We start from the raw sequence: 18,996 nt of genomic DNA on the forward strand, positions 1-18,996 counted from the left end.
TCACCTGCCACATCTAGCAGTAACTGCTGCACCACGAGCCCAGCTCAGCCTAAGGTGCTGCTCCACAGCCTTTAAAAATCTAGCCAGGCTGGAAGTGGGGACAGCTTTCCATTTACTTCCATCTGCATTTTTGTGAGATAGAGGCATTTTTACTTAGGACACTTTTGGGTCTTTTATGGGCAGGTCTGAAGACACCTTTTATAAAGACTTTAAATGTTAAATGACTGGAGAGGATCCAGGTTATTAGATTTTCCCAGGACGCTATGAAAACATGGTGTGTCAGGGTGAAGAGTTTGTTCTCTGGAGTCAGATTGGTGTGAGTTCAAATTCTGTTTGTTCCGCAAAATAGCCGTGTCACCTTGGGCAAATTATTTGAGCTGCCTAATCCTTATGGAGGAAGTATATCTATGTCACTGAGTTGTTTCAACTATTAATATATTACATATAAATAATTTCATTGCCTTACTAAATTGGTTTGCCTTCTATATGCCAAGGAAGTATATACTCAGCGTAATATTCCAGCTGTATTAGTTGCTACTAGCTATTATAGATCATTCTTCCCAAAGGAGAAAGAATTTGGTAGTAACAAGCTTACAGTTATTACCATTTATTAAATAAAAACTAAGCTCATGTATGTCAAGGAATTTTGGACTCCATTTTGAAAAGTAATTCCTAACAATTTTCCAGTTGTAGCTTTTATCATTTATTCATGCTCTTTCTATACATACACAAGACATATTGGACTCCCCATACTTTTCTATTTTTATCTTAATGTGGTAGTATTTAGTAGTATAATCATTTGAGAGCTAGTTTCGTAAAGTATCTTTGTCCTGTCATGCCTTTATGATTTTCTATAGCTGAGTTCTCTCCCACCCCCATTTCTGTCTCTTATATAGACAGTAGGAAAAAAGATAAGAGATACATTTCAGTGTTGTAAAGTGTAGAAGATAGTCATGCAGTTTAAACTTGTGTATGGTTACTAACCTCTGAAATTTGTTGTTCTGTTTTCAAACCAAACAATGAACAGTGCCTAAGAATCCTGGTGACAAAAAGCCTGTCAAATCTGAGACCTCCCCAGTGGCTCCAAGGGCAGGGTCGCAGCAGAAAGCACAAGTCCAAGCACAGCCCCAGCAGCCACAGCCCCAGCATAAAATCAACCAAGGACTGCAGGTTCCTGCTGTTTCCCTTTATCCTTCACGAAAGAAAGTACCCGTAAAGGATCTCCCACCTTTTGGTAGGTGATTAAAACTATATCTTCTTTTGAGGCTATTCAGTGTCATGTTTTCCAGATTAGGAAAAAACCCTTACCTTGAATAACTCTGTATCTCTGAATGTTACCTCTTAATAAAACATTAGTGTTCACCAAGTGAAACTTTACTTTTGCTGGTGGAAGGGACTCTGTAAGTTAAAGGGTTTTTCATTTAATCATGCTCATTTGTCATGGGGGATGGGAAAATTTTGCTTTTATTAATTTCTGATAAGAACAAAAGTTGCTTTGTCCATATACATTATTTAAACTAGTTTGGCCTTATGATCAATGAATTGCTAGAATTTAGGCAGAATATTTTTAAGTGAAATGAGTTGTCTGGACATGAATTCTTTTTTGTTGAATCACTGATTCTTGTAACTTGAGAGGGAAATACAGTTAATTCCTGAACATTAAGATGCCAAACAAATCATGCTTCATCTTTCCCATTAAAATATAAGTTTAGTCCCTTTATGTAAATGGTGCAACAGAATTATATTTCGTAAAGTGTATGGGTTCTTTTTCATACATATATGTGAAAAGAAACAATAAAAGGGAAGAAATTTAAGAAAAAACTTAGAGTTTACTTAGATAAAATAGGTACTTGGTCACTGATGCAGTTCCTGCCCAATGACAACCTATCCTTATGAGGTGAGCAAGAGTCTTAAAGTAGGTCCTTCATAATCTGTCTTTGGCCCTTTCTTCCTGATCAGCAAGTATGCCATTTGTTGAATTTGGGGAGGAGTGACAAAAGAATACCTTTACTTGACATTTCCCCTTTGAAATATTTGTATTGCTCTCCCTGTCACAAACCGAGTTACATGTTTATTTGTTCACAATCTTATTGATATTTCTGTATTCCTAAATCCCCTGCAACCGGACTTCTATTTCCTCTTTTACACTGAATTTCTTATATGGGAGTTTATCAGTCTTTCTTTTAGCTAAATATAGCCTATTGGCCAAATGTGTAGGTGTGCCTGAGTATAAAGCACCTTTTGAGTCTGTGTATAATGCCGGCCTTGGAATTCTTTCCCAAATCAAAACTATTTATTCATACAGTTTTAGTGTAGCTAACATTTTTGTGCAACTTGGTTATATTAGCATCTATACATGTAAATAAAATATTGCTTTAAAAGTGGCTTTAAAAAACTGTATTAAAACAAGATCAAATGTTTACATGAGGTGAAATGAAGGATTGAATCTTTGTTAAATTTTACTGCCTCCTTAATGGATTCTGTTAAGTCTAAGAACATTAAGACTAGCATTGATCAAGGTAGTGTCAGGCTATTATGCCTTTCCAAGTATCTCTTTGTTGTTTAAAATAAGGTAATTGAGAGTGCCTCATAGGAATACTGGAGGCTTTGTAAAATATTTTAATGTATCTTATTTCTAAAAATAAATTTTTGGGAAGAAAATCACCTCATATTGGCATATGTAATCTTTTTCCTTCTGCACTCACCTTACTTGATCCTGCACTTGGCACTGGATCACTCCTGATTTCTGTGACACGGGGCACTTTTATGTGTCTCCTTCTACCTTCTCTTTCACCTACTTATTTGATCAAATATTAACTGTGTGGAGTTCCTTAGAATGTTCTTAATTCACTTTTCTTACTTCTTTTGTTTAGGTCTTGGCTCATTAGTTCTCTCCCATCATTCCCACTTCTCCTGAGCTCACATATCCAGCAGTACCAAAATACCTGTTTGAGTTCACCAAAATACTCAGACTTGAATTCTAATAATAAATATTCTTAGCTGTATCACTTTCATCCTAAATTCTAATATTTTCAAATTGTGTTTGTTTTTCTCTTCATTATTTAATATATTGTTGAATAAAGATGGTGATTAAGATTTAGAATCTAGAGTAAAATACCAAAAACAGTCTATTTCTAGCTCTCCAGCAGATAGCAATCAGAAACCACATTACAGGTATCATGTGCCTTCTGCAAGCTTACTGTTTACACCGTGGTAAGTACAAAACTGTTGAGGTGATAAATACATTGAAACTGAATCTAATGTTAAATCTTACAAAAAGATTTTAGTTATTAATATTATTTCTTTTTTGTCTTGAAAATACATATTTCTTTCTTTTATAGGCATAAACTCTCCACAAGCTTTAAAGAAAATTCTTTCTTTGTCTGAAGAAGGAAGTCTGGAGCGTCATAAAAAACAAGCAGAAGATACTATATCAAATGCGTCTTCACAGCTTTCTTCTCCTCCCACTTCTCCACAAAGTTCTCCAAGGAAAGGTAGAACTGAATTACTTACTGTTTTCCTGAATAGTGATCTATAACACTTCAGCTACAATAAATGCCAGAGTTATATATTCCAACATTTTTGATATTAGATATTAGAGTCCTTTAAAATGATCTACTATGTAATGTCCAAGGGAGCTTTTCCCCCCTCATTTTATAAACTTTGAAGAAGTTTGGTGTTTTTTAATATTATATTTCTAGTAAGTAGTGTTAAACTGTACAAGGCCTTTTAAAACATACATTTAAGATTTTTATTGACTGTAAGTATGGAAGTAATTCTTTTTAGCCAAAAAGTTGTTCTAACCAAATATGATTATATAACAATAATTACAAGTTGTTCTTTTAGCCAAAAGTTGTTCTAACCAAATATGATTATATAACAATAATTACAGTGTAGAGGGCTTTAAACACATAAGAAAAACTAGTATCTTCCTGATTTATTTTTTCATCGTATTAACACGGGTCTTGATTATCTTTTTTTTTGGTCACTATTTTAAAAGAGATTAAATTTTAGGCCAACTCTCTCCGTTACATTGATGTTTTCTGAGATTACAATAACAGTCACTTTCTGCTGCATAACCCCCGAGTTACTCTCTCCTCCTCCCCTGTAACTGAATGGGGGGAAGTCAGTCAGAAAATGGCCAAGATGGTTTTCTCTGGAGGAAGGCCAAAAAGATTAATAAATTATTAGATTTCACTGAATGACAAATACCTTTTCAGCTTTGCTTTTTAGAAATTTCAGACATCTGTGCATTTTGTGTGGGTATCAGTCTCTACTGTCCTTGTTCAATGGATACATCTAAATTCTTTTCTCATCCTGTTGTTAGGTGGCAGTGGCAATCAGCTGAGATCTTTTGGCTCCGGGCAGCTGGACTTAACCAGTTCCTCCTCTTCTCTTGGAAGTGAGAACAGTAACAAGAATAACAATGCACCACGGACCTATGGGATAGGTGGGGTTAATAGAACCAAAAACTGGGTGGGAAAGAGAGGAATTTTCTCATTATTAGTTAAGGAAAGTGGGAGAATTCCTCTAAATGTCAAGTGCTCCATCTGAGTGATGATTTTTCTTGAGATGTTTTTCAGCAAAGGCTTTAAATCTTGTCTGTCAGAACTTCCAGTGTGGTTTATAAAAAGACTTCTCATAGATGAACACATTAAACCTTATCAAGACCTGTGCAACCTTTAAAAAATAAATCAGGAATTACCAAGCTACTGAAAGGATGGGAAGTACTATTTAGAGAGTAAATTAGCAGCATTTAGGTGTTCTAGATTTAATTGTATTAAGTAAGTGGCACTGAAAAATTCGCATTGCATCCATATAATCATATAAAACCAGCATTTTAAGGTAACATGAGATCTATAGTAATGTTTAAAAAAATGAGTACTGAGAAAGAAGACTTGAATTTTTTTCACTAAAAATATCAAGACAGGTGTCTCTTCCTTTGTGACGTTCAAGGTTATTTTTAGCAACAAAGGAGAGTTAAGGGTCCTTTGGGCCAAAAAATGTCCTTTGGGCCAAAAAATGTCCTTTGGGACATCTGTTTAGACATTGTGATGATCTAGGGAGAAAAATGGAGATTTTGCACATTACATTCTTCAAAACAATTGGTTTTTATGTGATTCATCTAATATATTAATACTGAAAAACCAATTTTTTTTTGCAAACCAAAGAGGTTTTCTTCAGGTATTATTCTTATATGTCACCTTAAAATTCTATTACAGATACTTCCAGTTGAATTACTCCAAAGTTCAAAAAATTTATAACTTCATTGAAGGTTACTGACTTTGCAGTTTGAAAAAAAAAAAAAACTTTTAAATTTGATCATAGTTATTCCTCAGTTTCTTTTATATAGACAAATAGTAGTGTAATTTATATTTAAAGGAGCTAAGAATGGTCAAGTAGTGCCCTGATTTCTGCAACATTTCCGGGCTCACATCACACTGTTTCTCTTTTTTCCTCCTTAATCTTCCAATAAGTATGTTAAAATTTCATTTGAGTAGAAGTTTACCTTATCTCGGTCGCCTGGTCTCCACAAGTCAATTGTCCCCCCCCACACACACACACTTCAATGGTGCTATCTTTGACCTACATTTTGGTTTTGCTTCTGTTTAGTAGACTTCAGTTTTATGTTGTAAACCCACAGTGTCTAACCGATATGGTTGTATTTCCCATGCAGGCTACACGTTGGCTCCCAGTGGTACTGTGGATAATTTTTCAGATTCTGGTCACAGTGAAATTTCTTCCCGATCCAGTATTGTCAGCAACTCTTCCTTCGACTCTGTGCACGATGAGCGGCGCCAGAGGCATTCTGTCAGCATCGTGGAAACAAACCTCGGTGTGGGCAGGATGGAAAGGCGGACGCTGATTGAACCAGATCAGTACAGCTTAGGGTAGGCAGCTTTTCTTTCGTGTTCTTGTACACTTCTTCTTCTTCCATCCTTTAAAAATGGATCCTTTACTCCTGATGTAAATTTCTATTATTTTACAAAGTGCCTAAGAAATGCTCTCCCATCCCAGTTCTAATTTTCAGTTTCTAGATTACTAAATGCCATGCTATTTTTGTTGTACACACAGCCTTTCAAATTAGGTTTATTCTTTTTTTTTTTTTTTAAAGATTTATTTGACAAAGATCACAGAAAGAGAGAGGAGGAAGCAGGCTCCCTGCTGAGCAGAGAGTCCCAATGCAGGGCTCGATCCCAGGACCCCGGGGTCATGACCTGAGCTGAAGGCAGAGGCTTTAACCCACTGAGCCACCCAGATGCCCCCAAATTAGGTTTATTCTTTATTGGAAGACCATCGTTCTGTGCTAAAGACAGGGTGGCTTTAGGACGTATTCCAGATCCTTCGTAGAAGCTGCCTCCCTGAAGTCAGAGTGTGTTGAGTCAGCCTTTAACCTCATAAGAAAGTGTTCCTTTATTATGAGCAGGTGGTTCTTTTCCCACCGGATTTAATTTTTGGTAGTGACAAGGTGACCAAACTGGACATAGCATCCTCTTCCTAGGATGAAAAAAGCCACCTTTCTAGGCAGAAGAAAAGGTACTTTGGTTTTATATCCTAGGTTTCTTAATTAACAATCTTGCACTTTTTCTTCCTTTTTATTTCTTTCGACCACTTAGGTCCTATGCACCAATATCCGAGAGCCGAGGCTTATATGCTACAGCTACAGTAATTTCTTCTCCAAGCACAGAGGAACTTTCCCAAGACCAAGGGGACCGTGCTTCACTTGATGCTGCCGACAGCGGCCGTGGGAGCTGGACGTCGTGCTCCAGCGGCTCACATGATAACATACAGACCATCCAGCACCAGAGAAGCTGGGAGACACTTCCATTCGGGCACACTCACTTTGATTATTCAGGGGATCCTGCAGGGTTATGGGCCTCAAGCAGCCATATGGACCAAATTATGTTTTCCGATCATAGCACAAAGTACAACAGGCAAAGTCAAAGTAGAGAGAGTCTTGAACAAGCCCAATCCCGGGCAAGCTGGGCATCTTCCACAGGATACTGGGGAGAAGACTCAGAAGGTGACACAGGCACGATCAAGCGAAGGGGCGGGAAAGATGTTTCCATTGAGGCTGAAAGCAGCAGCATGACCTCTGTGACCACAGAAGAAACCAAACCTGTTCCCATGCCAGCCCACATTGCTGTGACATCAAGTACCACAAAGGGACTCATTGGTAAGCTCATTAGAGAGCTCTGTCAAATCTAACTTGTTTCCAAAGTAAAGTTATGTGTACGTGCTTCTTTTCCTCATTTTGTCCCACCCATTGTTGTACAGAGCTTCTGAATTAATGGTGTGTTCAGGATTTTGAAATGAAGAGTAGTTAAGAGCCCAGGTTCTGTGGTCAGATACATACAGATCTATTCCAATATTCTAAACATTCAGTAAGTTCTAGCAATCAAGATCAGATTATCATTATGGATAGTCTCTTGTCCTTTAAGCCAAAATTATGAGGAAGGATGCCCATTCTTTCCAAAGGATTTTCTTTCCTTGAACCTGTTTTAAATGTTTTATTATTCTATATTTTTCCCTCGAATTGTATTTAGAAATTTACACTTTGCATATATAAATCTTCCACTAACTTTGGTTATGCAGACTAATTGGGCGCTAAGCAAATCCTCTCTGCATGCTGTAGAACAAGGGAGAGTGCACTGAGAGAGAACATGACGCAGAAGAGCCTCAGCCTAGGGATCTGGCAGGTTGGGGTTTGAATCCCTGTTTGCACTGTACTAAGTTTGTGACATTCTGAAAAATTGAGTCTGTGAAGTTCAAGAAAATAAAACTTTTTATTTACTTGCCTTTACAGGTCTCGTGTTCTAGGTCATGAACATTAATAAACAGATTTTAAGAGAAATACATACCATATAAAGTTTTTAAAATTTGCATCTTTTTTGGTACTACTTTTCCAAATTTAGTTCTCTATTTTTCAAAGTGAGGTCCAAGACCTGAAAGTAACCTAAGATTGGTTTTCTGCCTGACAAGGGTAATGCTGGGTGAGTGCCCAGCAAAGATGGACTAGCCTACCTTGACCTTGGAACCGGGAAAGAAGGAAGGAAACATTCACCAGACACTACTAACATATTCCGGGCACAGTACTTGGTACCTTTCCTGTTTTCTCTTTGCTTAATCTTTCCAGTAAACCCAAGGGTTAGGTGTTAGTTAACCTTATGACTATTTTGTAGTTAAATACAGGGTTTCAAAGATTCTGCTTCAAGATAACAGATTGCTTAGTTGCTTCTCTCACTGATCATTTCACCACATAGAGATAACCATGGTGAATATTTGGTCCGGTTAATACCCGTTCCCTCGCCTACCATATCCCCTACCGCTATCTCATACCACACAAGATCACATGTGATTCCACTGTGATTGCTGTCTCAGTAATTACTTGTACAAGTCATAAACATCAGGGGCATGAACTGTTCTTCCACAAAATGTTTAATCGTTGGCACCCTGTCTTTACCACAGTGCGGAAGGAGGGCAGGTATCGAGAGCCCCCACCCACCCCTCCTGGCTACATTGGAATCCCCATCACTGACTTTCCAGAAGGCCATTCCCATCCAGCCAGGAAACCTCCAGACTACAACGTGGCACTTCAGAGATCTCGGATGGTCGCCCGACCCACGGACACAGCCGGGCCTTCGCCGGTCCCGCAGGCGCATGGGCACCCAGCCAGCGGCAGGCCCGTGAGCAAACCGCAATGGCATAAACCCAACGAGTGTGACCCGCGCCTTGCCCCGTATCAGTCTCCAGGGTTTTCCACCGAGGAGGATGGTACTTACGCATTCTTAAAACCGTAACATTAGCTGTGGTCCTTATGCCGCCTGCTGTAAGCTTTCCAAGGCACTGGCTTTCTTATTGCACAAAGAACAGTTTACATTGAGAGGTCCAAATTTAGGGTCAAAGCTTTCAAGTGTTTGGGGTGTTTTGTTTGTTTATAAATGTTTTAAGAAATACCAGAAATTGCAGAGGGGAGCACTTGTCATGAAGTGTGTACATGACAAGATTTCTTTACTGACAGTCAAGAGTTCTCTGTGGAAATGATATATTTGGGCTTTTAATGAGTTCAGATGGAAGTCCAATGAACAGACATTCTCTATAAGGTTTTTGTCTTCCATCGACCTACCTGATCATGCTGGAATGAGGATGACCAAGATCATCACCTCCTGTTATTTTTTAAAGTTTAACTTATTTTATGCAGATAATCATTCTGGAAAAAGACAAAAGACAAAAAAAAATTAATTCTAGTCCTACCACTTGCAGCTGACCATTATTTCCATTTTGTTATATGTCCTCCTAGACTTTATACGTGAGTGTATACTGTTTAAAGTCACATGCTGCTATTACATAATTTTCAATAAATTTAATCAAGAATGTTCCTATTCTATATTGTGTATATATATTTAAAGATATGTATTTTTTTAAGTCTATTATTAATCGTTGCTTAGGTGAGTTATACTAAAGAAATAGCCACAGTATTTTTATTTAACCTATCAGTGAATGTATTCTCTCCAGCACAAGAAATGACTCGCTTGCTCACTGATGCTTCTTTCTCTCTTTCCTGGTTATGTTTGCAGAAGATGAACAAGTATCTGCTGTTTGAGGCACAGGCTTTTTCTGGATCCAGAGTTAGCCACCTTTAAAAGGAGAGCACAAGAAGACGTCCCTAGCAGCGGAGCCTTGGAACTCTCATTCTGAGGCCGGTGGACCAGTTTGCCTCCTTCCCTGCCTTAAAAGCAGCATGGGGCTTCTTCTCCCTTCTTCCTTTCCCCTTTGCATGTGAAATACTGTGAAGAAATTGCCCTGGCACTTTTCAGACTTTGTTGCTTGAAATGCACAGTGCAGCAATCTTCGAGCTCCCACTGTTGCTGCCTGCCACATCACACAGTATCATTCCCAATTCCAAGATCATCACAACAAGATGATTCACTCTGGCTGTACTTCTCAATGCCTGGAAGGATTTTTTTAAAACTTCCTTTTAGATTTCAATCCAGTCCTAGCACTTGGTCTCATTGGGATAATGAGAAAAGCTAGCCATTGAACTACTTGGGGCCTTTAACCCATTAAGGAAGACAAAGAAAAACAATGAAATCCTTTGAGTACAGTGCTTTGTCCACTTGTTTACAATGTCCTTTTTTTTTTTTTTTTTAAAGAAATGGATTTAAAGATTGTGTTCAGAGAGTAAATGTTATATCCATTTAATGATTACAGTATTATTTTGAACCTTTGAGTAGGGTTGCCAGCCTGGGTTTCTGAAAAACCAAATATGCCGGACAGGGTGTGGTCTCAGCAAGAAGAGGGAAGACCTAGCTTGCGACCCTGTCTTCCTGTGTCCTTCTGGCCTCACCCATGAAGTGCCCTATCCTGGAAGTATAAGATGTTAGCCAATTATTTAGATACCAAGACACCTCATCCACTCCTTCCCCAGTGGGTGGGGTTCTTCTGTAAAACTGTTTGCACATGGCCAGGGGAGGGAAATGGGACTCTTGCGTCCTGTGTCTGAGCCTTATGGAGTGCAGGACGGTGTCATGTGAGGGCGTGTCCTGCTCCATTGAGATGGATGGCAAACCCCATTGTTTTAAGTTATGTTTCTTTGATTTCTGTTAACTTAGTTCTAGGGATTTTGTTGTTGTTGTTCGTTTTTAAAGAGAAACGTTCATAACTGGATAGCATTGCAGTGAAAGCAGCTTGGGATATTGGAGCTGATGCCAGCTGTTCATACTGCTCTTTCAAGACAGCCTCCCTTCAATGAATTGGCATTAGGGAACAAACAAGCCTTTACCATGATAAAAGAACTAAAGATCAACAACCTGATGAGATATGCCAGCCTTTGCAAGTCAGGTTAGTCACCAAAGACTAACCTGTAAGTGGCTTTATGGACGCAGATAGAGAAGGCCTACGTGTAGCAACCACCTGCTCACAGCTGCTATTAACCCTATAATGACTGAAATGACCCCTCCACTCTATTTTTGTGTTGTTTTTGCACAGACTCCGGAAAAGTGAAGGCTGCCAATCCGAGTAGTACTCAAATGTGAGGAACTGCTGGTCTTGGATTTTTTTTCCATTAAATTCAGCTGATCATATTGATCAGTAGATAAACGTAAATAGCTTCAAATTTTAAAAAGTCAAATTGCAGTGTTTTTTCACTGTATCAACTGATGTCAGTGCTTTATTTAATAAATCTCTTCTGTATCATGGCATTTGTCTACTTGCTTATATATTACATTGTCAATTATGCATTTGTAATTTTACATGTAATATGCATCATTTGCCAGTTTTCTTATATAGGCTATGGACCTCATGTGCAGATAGAAAGACAGAAATCTAGCTCTACCACAAGTTGCACAAATGTTATCTAAGCATTAAGTAATTGTAGAACATAGGACTGCTAATCTCAGTTCGCTCTGTGATGTCAAGTGCAGAATGTACAATTAACTGGTGATTTCCTCATACTTTTGATACTACTTGTACCTGTATGTCTTTTAGAAAGACATTGGTGGAGTCTGTATCCCTTTTGTATTTTTAATACAATAATTGTACATATTGGTTATATTTTTGTTGAAGATGGTAGAAATGTACTATGTTTATGCTTCTACATCCAGTTTGTACAAGCTGGAAAATAAATAAATATAACATAAAGCCTTGTCTACATCCTTAAGGAATCGTGCATGCTTTTTATTATTGAAGTGTAATAAGGTTCTTCGGTCTCACTGCAGGAGCAAGTTCTCAGGAGGCCAAGGAGATTTAGCCCATTTAGCATAAAAACTGACCAATGGCCTATTCTTTTAGGTAGCTTTCTGTTGATTCAGAGAAATTAATTTCACAAACCCAACTATGTTCAGAATTCAGTGTTTCTTGAGATTCAGTGAAAAATGATGATGATCACTCAATATTTACAGAGCTTTTGTCTCTTCTCAACCCTTTTCCAATAAAAATCTCTGTGGGACATAACATTTTAATTCCCAGTATACATACTGAGGACCTCAGAGAACTTAAACTGTCCTTCAAGATCATGACCACTAGGTTAAAGGTACAATTTAGCTAATGATTTCAGACTTTGAATGAGTACATAAAATATTATTGTTACATCTAAGTTCTATTGTTTGGTAAGTTGAATAATATTTCAACCTATCAGAAGGGCATTATACTTAAAAAGGTAAAAATCAGTTAAGCAGCAGCAAACCTATTTAAGCACACTAGAAATCAAGAACTCGTTTCTTATCCTCAAGCAGGCATAAATAAAAGCAGTATCTACCACTCACTGAGAAGCCTCAGAAATTGGAGTGGAAACATATGGGGGGCACATGTGCAAAATGTGAGAAAACGTGAGAAAGTCTGAAAAGGAGTCAGGAGTTTAGTCCTGATACTAACGTGGCCACTGGCCAAACCTAAAAATCTTTCTGAGGCATTTGTGCTATCTTGGTGAGTACATTTTGAAACTCTCTGTGAAAATAATTGGAGAATTAAAACCAATTGCTTCAACCACACCTTCTTTTAAAAAATGAAGGTATGGTGTGTACATGTGTTACGTGTTTGCCTCCATCTTTTCACTATAAAATCCATTGACTCAAGGGGCCCCGGGTGGCTCAGATGGTTAAGTGTCTGCCTGCAGCTCAGGTCATGATCCCAGGGTCCTGGGATCGAGCCCCACATTGTGCTTCCTGCTCACCAGAGTGTCTGCTTTCCCCTCTGCCTCTCTCCCCTGCTCATGCTCTCTCTCTCAAATGAATAAATAAAATCTTAAAAAAATTACTCAGGAACACTCTTATCAAAACAACCACCTATGCTTTATTTAATGCAAAGCTCTATTTAAATTTGTCACTCAAAAAGCTTAATTTTCTCAAATCTGGTTCAAAAAAAATCTGATGTTAATAAGCTCTTCACCACTTTTTGTATTCTGCTAAAAACGTAGGAAAATGACAAATCGACCACCGTGCCCATTATTAACACGTAGATGTTTTAGGTTACCTTTAAGTAGCTGAAGACTGGTCTCCGCTTCAGGGCTTCAAGAAGTATTTGTTCCTCAGATGTCATTGATAGTACTGGTAGGTTTAATCTGTGTCATGTTAGTAACAGAATCTAGCCAAGTTTTAGGAATGTCATACAAAGTACTTTGTTGGCAAACATCTGATGCTCTATTACCTAATCAAAAAAGCCACACAGGCCCATACATCCCAGTTAAAGCCCTCCAAATATTCTCCTCAGCTTAAATCCGTTTTCATCTATTGGGAAGTGTAGAGTTCATGCTCATTTATGCTTTAACCTATCTTATCTCCAGTCACTGATAATATCTCCCCAAATGTTCCTGAATGATTCAAGCTTCTGAGCATGCATTTAGCAATGACACCTGTTAGGTCTGTGTACTGATGTATTAACGCATTCCTGCACTCCTGTTTTTATCAAAGCAAAATAGGAAGCTCTCTGGGTCTTTGATTCCATGATATAATTCTCTTTTAAAAATAGCTTACTCAGGGGCGCCTGGATGGCTCAGTGGGTTGGGGCCTCTGCCTTTGGCTCGGGTCATGATCCCGGCCGGGGTCCTGGGATCGAGCCCCGCATCGGGCTCTCTGCCTGCCTCTCTGCCTAGTTGGGATTTCTGTCAAGTAAAAAAAAAAAAAAAAAAAAAAAAAAAAAATAGCTTACTCCAAGAAAAAGTAAAGCAACTGAGGGTGAAATTGTCAATGGGGAGGGTAATGATTTTGTGAATATTCACTCAGTAACATCAAGAAGAATGTTGGAAAGGGCGATAGTGCGATGGAAATGAGTAGGACAGGCTGCATCCAACCTGACAGGACCTTGAAGAAAGATTTTAAAGTGAATGAGAGCTTACCCCACTGAAAGTGAGACAGAAACACTGACTGGAAGTTAAAAATAATTGCTAATTGCACTTTTTTGACATTCACATTTCTTTGCAAGCACCATACCATTCCTATGTTTGAAATTATACTTACTGCCCAGTTAGTTTTACAATGCCATAGCTGTATAACAGGCAAATTTATAGAGGTGGTCAAAACAGTGCATGCAAGATTAAAAGAATCTTAGAATAGTCTTTATTTCATCAATAAGATCATAACAATTTTCATAATTTATGGGAAAAATTGGGCTTCGAATATAATATCAAACTAAATTCAGAGTCAAATGACCAATTTTATAGAGGAGGGGAAATAATGAAGTAATTCTAGTACAGGGTATTCAAAACCTCAGAAATAAAAGCTAGTTATAGTCTATAAATAATTTCATAAAATTTAAGGAAATTTATTAATAACATTAACTATGTGACCTAACACGGAGTAGCTGCCACGCAGTATGGTTTTATGGAAACCAATGAAGTAATAGTATATCAGAATATTTGAGTTTTTCCTTAATTTATATAGATTTGTAATTTATATAAAAGTTTTTTCAAATAAGACTATAAAATTGATAAAAGATCAAGTCTGTCACATGTAGCATTAAGATGAAAACATGTGCAGGGCCTCCAGATGCAAAGAGCTGATTGATTTCATATTGTGTACTTACTATGGTCAATGCACTTTTCTAGATGCTAGATATTTATAGATTTTAATAAAATGAACTGAGGTGCTTTTTAATTACAGTGTTTTTTGCAAGGTGTCTCCTATTTCTCATGCCTTAGAGGGGAAAACTTACTGAGTGAATACTAAGACAATAAATGAATATCTTATCAAGTAGTCTTGATCAGAGCAGAATCGAAGGAGATACCTGGCCCAAGAGTTAACCCATGTAGACTGGCCAGCAATGTATAAAAAGGTCGTGGCATAAGCACTGTGACGAGTAGGGAAAGCAACAACCAAACTGAACTCACCACATTCACTTGGGGTATTTCTGGGCAAAGGCAAAAAAACCAAAACAAAACCCAAACAGCAAAAGCTGTACTCAAATCAGTATGCAGAAGCCATGAGACAAGAAGTGACGAGCACGCAGAAATCATGAATAAGAAAGAGTCTCTGAAGTCAAGAAAGGGATTAATCAAAGACAGGAGTCGGGGGGGTAAAGCTTAGCACAAGACATGCCTGTTACTTAGGAAGCAACCCAGTGATATGTCTCCAACATACCTGAATACATTTCCGGTCTCAGAACAGCTCCCTGGCAGCCTGGCTCTGTGAATTGTTCTTATTCTTCCTGAAACCAGGATGAAAAGCATTCCTGTTCTTTGTGTTTCCCCTTCTGATAACCGTTCTTCTCAGCACCTAAAACAGTGCCTGGGACATTGCAGAGGTTTTTAATAAATGAATATCTTACCAAGCACCCTAAAGGGCCCAAATTACACCAAAACAAAGACTTAATATTCCTAGTCTGAGCGCTTACGATAAAGGAAGTGACAATGACAATGGTAAGGAAGCTGCGGGACATACTGATTTTTAAAACCAAGTCAAAAGGATTTTTGTCCAGGGGACTCAAAGTTCCACTTTATCCCCATCATTCCTTCTGTACCCACAATGAAAGTCTGGATGTAGTTGAGGAAGGGGTGTTCTACCCCACTTAGGTACCATTACTGGTGAGTTCTCATGGCTTTTTCACTACATTTTGCAAAACATATTTGATTCATTCTTTTATATCACTGCCTTGGTTTCAAATCTTTGAGGGCAGACCACTACACCTAGCCAAATTATTTCTAGCACGATGTACCCTATGGTTATGCTTCAGTGATAGAATTTGTGTGATCTTGGTTCAGCTGGTTAGTTTTTTTATAGCACTTCAAAAGAACAAAAGTATAAAAGAAACAAAAGAGCCAAGCAGAATGTGAATAAATAGAATGAAAAGAGCCAAACAGAGAATTTGAGTGGGTAAGAGGTTAGGCCACAGACACACAAAATTATAATTACTGATTCTCATGAATAGCTAGGACCCGAGAAGGAGGTTTATAATATGGAATTTCCGAGACTCACCTTTAAAAAGGAGCTCCCCAGAGGACTAGCAGAAGTGAAAACATAGTCTTGATGCTTTGAGTGTTTCTTCTCCCATGAACTTTTCTGACAAGGGAAGAGACTGGTGACTTGACATTCCTCTGTGTCTGCTGTCAGGCAGGTCCTTCACTACCCAGAGGTGGGAACAGAAGTCCTTTGCTAAGATTCTTCATGAAGAGTCCTGGGACACGACCAAATCTAGGATGCAAGTCTCTGTTTAAAAAAAAAAAAACAAACAAAAACAAAAACAAAACAAAACAAAACAAAACAAAAAAAAAACGTGAAATGAAGAGATGCCAAGTTTTCCTCTTACAATCTTACTAACATTCTTTTTTGGTCCAAACATTTGAATCTTGGAGTTGAACTACTTGATTTTGATTTCTTAACTGTGTGACTCTGGGAAAGAACCCGAATTCCTCACCTCAGTTTCCTCATATGTAAAATGAATAAAATAATGGTATCTACCTCAGTGGTAACAGCAAAGGTAAAGTAAAATGTCACATACTAAACATTTTACACAGTGTGTGGCACATAGCAGGTAATCAAAAAAAAGTTGGCTGTTAGATTTTCTAAAATGCAAAATATTTTCCCCTATAGCATGTACATACTAATAACCTTTATATGTATTTGTACCTAAGGTATGCTTTTAAGCATACAATGTAATGCAATTAAGCAAAGTGTTTATCACTTCAGGAGGATGTAAATCATAGCCACACTGGGATATCACTGCATCCCCATTAGGATAGCTACCATCAACAAATCAGGAAATAACAAATGCTGGTGAAGCACTGTTGGTAGCAATGCAAAATGGTGCAGCCACTGTGGGAAGCAATATAAACAGTTCCTCAAGAAATTAAAAATAGGGGCTCTTGGGTGTCTCAGTTAGTTTAGAATCCAACTTTTGGTTTTGGCTCAAGTCATGATCTCAGGGCTCCATGCTCAGCAGGGAGTCTGCCTGAGATTCTTTCTCTCCCTCCCCCCCCACATGCTCTTTCTCTCTTTCTCTCTAAAATAAATGTATAGACCATTAAAAAAAAATAGAATTACCGTATGATCCAGCAATTTCATTCCTGGGTGTATACCCATAAGAATTGAAAACAAGAACCAGAAGGGTTATTGGTACACCTGTGTTCACAGGCACATTATTCACAATAACCAAAAGTTGGAAGCAAAACCTTAGTGTCTATTGACCAATGAGTGGACAAACAAAAGGAAGCATACACCCATAATGGAAGCCTTCAAAAGGAAGGTGATTCTGACACATGCTACAAAATGGTGGGACATTATGTTAACATGAAATAAGCCAGTCACAAAGGAACATATACTGTATGATTCCACTTATGTGAGGTATGCATATTAGAGTACTCACATTCATAGAGACAGAAAGTAGGATGGTGGTTGTCAGGGCTGGAGGAATGGGAAGCTACCATTTAAAAGGTTCTGAGTTTTGATTTTGTGGATGAGAAGACTTCCGTAGATGGATAGTGATGACAATTTATGCCACTTAATGGCACACTTAAAAATGGTTAAGATGGCAAATTTTATGTGTATTTTACTACCATAAAATTTATTTTTAAAGTTTATCATTAGCCCACAGTAGTCTCTACACTTCTTGCTCCTTATAGCTATTTTCCAGAGATGGAAACAAAATTGTACAATTCTCTCTCTGAAAATATGAAATCAGGGATAAGTTTCCCTTTAAAAGGCAAATCAGTTTCAATTAAAAGGATACTAGGAACCAAAACATTTGAAGCTAAATTAATCTTGCTTACTTACGTCTTGTGTCCAATACATTGTATCGATGCTTTAGGAAAAGAGAATTTTACTATATATTTATGATGCAGGAAATTAAACAGAAAATGATTTGCTAACTAATCAGGTTGAGGGCAGATCATCAGGTAGGATTCAATATAACCTCTGCTCTATTCTTTAACATTAGAAGTAGGGGTTCCAATTCTGGTAATGGAAGGATAACTTTGGATTGGACTAAACCCCCTACTGATAACAATTATAATGTTAGACAAAATATAAAAACAATAGTTTGAATGCATTGGAGAGCAACCAAAAGCTGTATTGGTAGGGACACAGTCCTCAAAGGAAGGAAAACACACCAGGTGAGCTCTCCGTTGAACTGACTATTCCCTTGAGGGGACCTTCCAGTCAATGGCCCATCTGGGACAGAGGTCAAAGTCAGTGGTACTGGGGTCAGGAAGATCAGAGTTCTGTCCTGAGAGGTTGAGAGATTAACAGTTTCAGAGGAGAGAGTGTCAAATTTGCATAACAATTCCCTCAAGTCACTGGAGGAGTCTAGGATTGTTCACATGCCAAGTGATGGTCCAAAGAACTCAGCAGAAAGCAGCTGCTGGGAGGCTAGAGAGCTAAACAGAGATTTCAGCCACTGTCTGAAATCTGGGGAGATTGGAGTTAGAATAATCACCTTGGGCTTTCCACTGAAAACCCAAAAGGGCCATTACTAGGAGTAAAAATCATGTCCCCAAACTGAGGGTTATGTCCTCTGACTAAGGCAAAACTAAAAGAGACTCATCCCAACAAAGCCTATAGCTAAGGCCCTAGGATCAAAGTGATCTGTTTGTAATTTAATTACAAGAGAACACAATGCAATACTCTTCAGAGAAAAGTAACATAAATCCAGATTCTCTACATTATTATAGGATGTCAAGAGTAGAACTAAGTATGACTATGTATGGAAAAACTCAGGAAAGTCATTAAGTAGTGGTAAAGGAGATGAAAGGAAAAGGGAAAGACGGAGAGAAAGAGAAGGGTAAGAAACAACAATCACATGGGAGAAATAAATAACATTTTCAAAAGAGGAAAATCTTCACAGTGGTTTGTATCCATTTCAAGTAACTCAAGATATATACATGTATTAACCATAATATGTGAAAAATATTATCACTTTACTGATATGATTATCATCATAATAAAGAAAAAAATGAATGAAAGAAACAGATTCTTCTTTTGGATTTACTTCCTGGCATCCAATAGAAAGAATGAAAAGGATGTTTATATTCACTTTTCTTTGCTAAAACAGTAACTACGGTTATTCACATTT

The 18,996-nt window shown here is 37.9% G+C and overlaps 1 protein-coding gene across 17 annotated transcripts in view; it reads left to right on the top strand.

Moving 5' to 3' along the window:
* Nucleotides 1–11,659, top strand: part of RAPGEF2 (Rap guanine nucleotide exchange factor 2) — a 232,365-nt gene extending 220,706 nt beyond the window's left edge. For 9 of the 17 annotated variants that reach the window (XM_032863210.1, XM_032863228.1, XM_032863219.1 and 6 more), the window contains 7 exons: nt 1,028–1,234; nt 3,342–3,494; nt 4,328–4,450; nt 5,678–5,891; nt 6,618–7,177; nt 8,470–8,775; nt 9,579–11,659. In XM_032863210.1, coding sequence (XP_032719101.1) covers nt 1,028–1,234; nt 3,342–3,494; nt 4,328–4,450; nt 5,678–5,891; nt 6,618–7,177; nt 8,470–8,775; nt 9,579–9,604 — 1,589 coding nt within the window. In that variant the 3' untranslated portion in view covers nt 9,605–11,659. The remainder of the gene's footprint in view (nt 1–1,027; nt 1,235–3,341; nt 3,495–4,327; nt 4,451–5,677; nt 5,892–6,617; nt 7,178–8,469; nt 8,776–9,578) is intronic. The other 8 variants (XM_032863274.1, XM_032863283.1, XM_032863293.1 and 5 more) reach the window with 2 other exon arrangements.
* The last annotated feature ends 7,337 nt before the right edge of the window (nt 11,660–18,996 follow it).

Source organism: Lontra canadensis, unplaced genomic scaffold (genome assembly GCF_010015895.1).
Source record: "Lontra canadensis isolate GAN:19392208 unplaced genomic scaffold, GSC_riverotter_1.0 scaffold1, whole genome shotgun sequence".
NCBI lineage: Eukaryota > Metazoa > Chordata > Mammalia > Carnivora > Mustelidae > Lontra > Lontra canadensis.